Source organism: Formica exsecta, unplaced genomic scaffold (genome assembly GCF_003651465.1).
Source record: "Formica exsecta isolate Colony F162 unplaced genomic scaffold, ASM365146v1 scaffold87, whole genome shotgun sequence".
In the NCBI taxonomy this organism is placed as follows: Eukaryota; Metazoa; Arthropoda; class Insecta; order Hymenoptera; family Formicidae; genus Formica; species Formica exsecta.
Window position 1 is genome coordinate 1,999 of NW_021853642.1, and position 3,344 is coordinate 5,342.

Genomic DNA, 3,344 nt, shown 5'->3' on the forward strand with positions numbered 1-3,344 from the left:
CAATTTATCTTGTATGACAATTAAATTTATATATTATTTCATATTTAAATTATATTATATTATTTATTTATTTTATACAATGTAAAATTTTTGTGCATACAAAGTTTAAACAGCTGGTATATCTGTTCAGAGGGTTTTGACGATGCAGTGGAGGAACGTATTATTAATGAAGAATACAAAATATGGAAGAAAAACACACCGTTTCTGTACGATCTTGTGATGACACATGCTCTGGAATGGCCTTCTTTGACGGCCCAATGGCTGCCAGATGTCACTCGGCCAGAAGGGAAGGATTATTCAGTCCACAGATTGATTCTTGGTACTCATACTTCGGATGAACAGAATCATTTGCTCATCGCCAGTGTTCAGCTACCGAATGAAGATGCGCAATTTGATGCTTCTCATTACGACAATGAGAAGGGCGAGTTTGGTGGATTCGGTTCCGTTAGCGGCAAAATTGAAATTGAGATAAAGATTAATCATGAGGGTGAGGTCAACAGAGCGCGATACATGCCGCAGAATCCATGTGTAATTGCAACAAAGACTCCTTCAAGTGATGTGCTTGTATTCGATTATACCAAACATCCAAGTAAACCGGATCCCAATGGAGAATGTCACCCAGATTTGAGGTATTTGCATGATTTGTCAAACATATGATATAAATGTAGACAGAGAGTATCAATATACTCTTATTATTATAATTATATTTACATGTTTATTGCTACAATTGTAATCATACATATAGATTACGAGGACATCAAAAGGAAGGTTATGGGCTTTCATGGAATCCAAATCTCAATGGATATTTGCTTAGTGCGTCTGACGATCATACTATCTGCCTATGGGATATCAATGCCACACCGAAGGAGAATCGCGTTATCGACGCGAAAACTATCTTCACAGGACACACAGCTGTGGTCGAAGATGTAGCTTGGCATTTATTACATGAATCATTATTTGGCTCGGTCGCTGATGATCAAAAGCTCATGATCTGGGATACTAGGTGATTATCTTTACATTACATTAATAATATATAATTGTAATAAATATTCTATAAGAAAGTTCAAGTTTGAAAAAGAAGAATATTCGTAAAATATTTTAATTTAACTTAAAAAGAAACACGCATTTTAAGAAAATTACATATGAACAATATTCTATTAATATCTATAAAGTCAACATTCTGTTAATATGATTAACATTAATGCTGTTAAAATTGCAACCATTTAATAATATACATTATATCGCTAAATTCTGATGTGTATAGATGCAACAACACTAGTAAACCAAGCCACACTGTTGATGCTCACACTGCTGAAGTGAATTGTCTCAGTTTCAACCCATATTCTGAATTTATATTGGCTACTGGCAGCGCAGACAAAACTGTAGCACTTTGGGACTTGCGAAATCTAAAGCTGAAGTTACATTCGTTTGAATCACACAAAGACGAGATCTTCCAGGTTCAATGGTCGCCACATAACGAAACAATATTAGCGAGCAGCGGCACAGATAGACGATTGCATGTTTGGGATCTTAGCAAGATCGGTGAAGAGCAATCCAGCGAGGACGCTGAAGATGGACCACCTGAACTACTGGTAATAATGAGGATTTAATTGACGAATAAAAAAATTATTAATTATGAAAGAGAATTTTTTAACAAAAGAATATACAAATATTTACTACTTTATTTTCCTAATTCAAATATTTATAATTATTTGATTTTTCTTTTGGAATTTTTAATTAAGAATTTAAATATTTTTTGCAGTTCATACACGGAGGTCATACCGCGAAGATTAGTGATTTTTCATGGAATCCGAATGAACCATGGGTTATATGTTCGGTGTCAGAGGATAATATAATGCAAGTATGGCAAATGGCAGAAAATATCTACAACGATGAAGAACCCGAGACACCGGGCAGCGAAATCGAGACTGGCGGTTCATAACGCGGAATTTAATTCATCGAATCGGTTTAAGCCGTTTTCGTCGATTGAGGATTATAAGCGCAGCTACAATTGCGCGTCATGTTGTTAAATCTTTTGATATAACAACTGACCCTGATGACAGCGCAGATTTCTTTCCATCGAGAAATAATAATCCTCGCTTTTAATTGATCGATTATGTAAACTATGCGAAAAGTGTTGTAATTAAGAAGAAAAAAAATCTATCATCGAAGTTTCAGAAGTTTCATGAATGCATCTTGGATAGATAGCATAAACAATTGACATTTCATCGCATTTGACTAAACAGATTTATATCTCCTCGAATGGCATGTGCGAATAGCGAGTATTATTGTTTCGCGGTGACGACTTGGCTATGTTATAAATAACAGAATAAACTAGCTAGAACAACTGCTAGTTACACCCGTTACGAGTCATCTTTTTGTATGAAGGCACTATTTCTTTGTCGCAGAGGAGAAAGCTCAAATAAGATTAGGACATGCCAAGTACTTTTTCTACTTCGTTTTAAGCGTGAATAATAAAGGAATGACCCAAATTCGAATGATGCTTAGTTCAACTTGCGCTTTTCCCAATTTCCTTTATTATCTTTTTGTTATGACTTTTTCCCACTATAATCCTCTCACAGTAATTTAAAATAATTATAAATATAAAAGAAAAAAAAAAAAAACAAGAAAACTTAGACATTGTAATAGGTGGGAATTGTTAGCTCTTTCCTTAGAATTATTGCAATAACTAGAAGAGTAATTATTTTTAACAGTTTACAATTTTTTTTTTATATGGATCGAATAAACATGTTGAATACAAAGAAAGCACGCAAATCAATTTTACATCATCACTGTACAAATCTCTTTAAACAAGCACTTTAATAAAATTAGCGATTATATAATATAATTATTTTCTTGGCACTTTGCAAGTATGTATAATAGGAAGTGCATTCTTATTCAAGATAAAATATACATATACATATATATGTGTAGACTTTGTTCCCACATTATAAAGCTGTTTGTGAAAGCTCGTTGTATATCTGCGTGAGTAAGGAGTCATCGTATTCAAAGCTGTTCAGTGATATAGCATCCTTGTTGTCAATATTCATAATTCTGAAAAAAAAGAATAGAGCGCTTACATTAAATGCTTCTTCAATCTTGTATTTATTATAATCAGCGCAATTAATTGATTATTCATTACCAAAATCTGCGCGTTAAATGGACATCGCTTATAGAGCGTGTCTTATGCCAGCTGTGCATGCAAAATAAATTATTTGCAACACCAATGATTATTTGTGAAGAGGAATTCATATAAATATACACAAGTAGAATTTTATATATTTAATAATTATTTTAACATAATTAATTTAATATTATTAATTCAATCTGTTATATATATATAT

General features: G+C 32.9%; 2 protein-coding genes across 7 annotated transcripts in view; one reads left to right on the top strand and one right to left on the bottom strand.

The window, feature by feature from the left end:
* Positions 1–2,498, top strand: part of LOC115244783 (probable histone-binding protein Caf1) — a 3,461-nt gene extending 963 nt beyond the window's left edge. The window contains exons 2-5 of the mRNA XM_029822720.1: positions 131–629; positions 746–1,003; positions 1,265–1,592; positions 1,763–2,498. Of these exons, the coding sequence (XP_029678580.1) occupies positions 131–629; positions 746–1,003; positions 1,265–1,592; positions 1,763–1,942 (1,265 nt within the window). The 3' untranslated portion in view covers positions 1,943–2,498. The remainder of the gene's footprint in view (positions 1–130; positions 630–745; positions 1,004–1,264; positions 1,593–1,762) is intronic.
* A 56-nt stretch (positions 2,499–2,554) lies between these two features.
* The window catches only part of LOC115244782 (slowpoke-binding protein), a 10,557-nt gene continuing 9,767 nt past the window's right edge, over positions 2,555–3,344 (bottom strand). For 5 of the 6 annotated variants that reach the window (XM_029822713.1, XM_029822714.1, XM_029822715.1 and 2 more), the window contains one exon: positions 2,555–3,054. In XM_029822713.1, the coding sequence (XP_029678573.1) occupies positions 2,949–3,054 (106 nt within the window). In that variant the 3' untranslated portion in view covers positions 2,555–2,948. Of the gene's footprint in view, positions 3,055–3,142; positions 3,194–3,344 lie in introns of all 6 variants that reach the window. The other variant, XM_029822717.1, reaches the window with a different exon arrangement.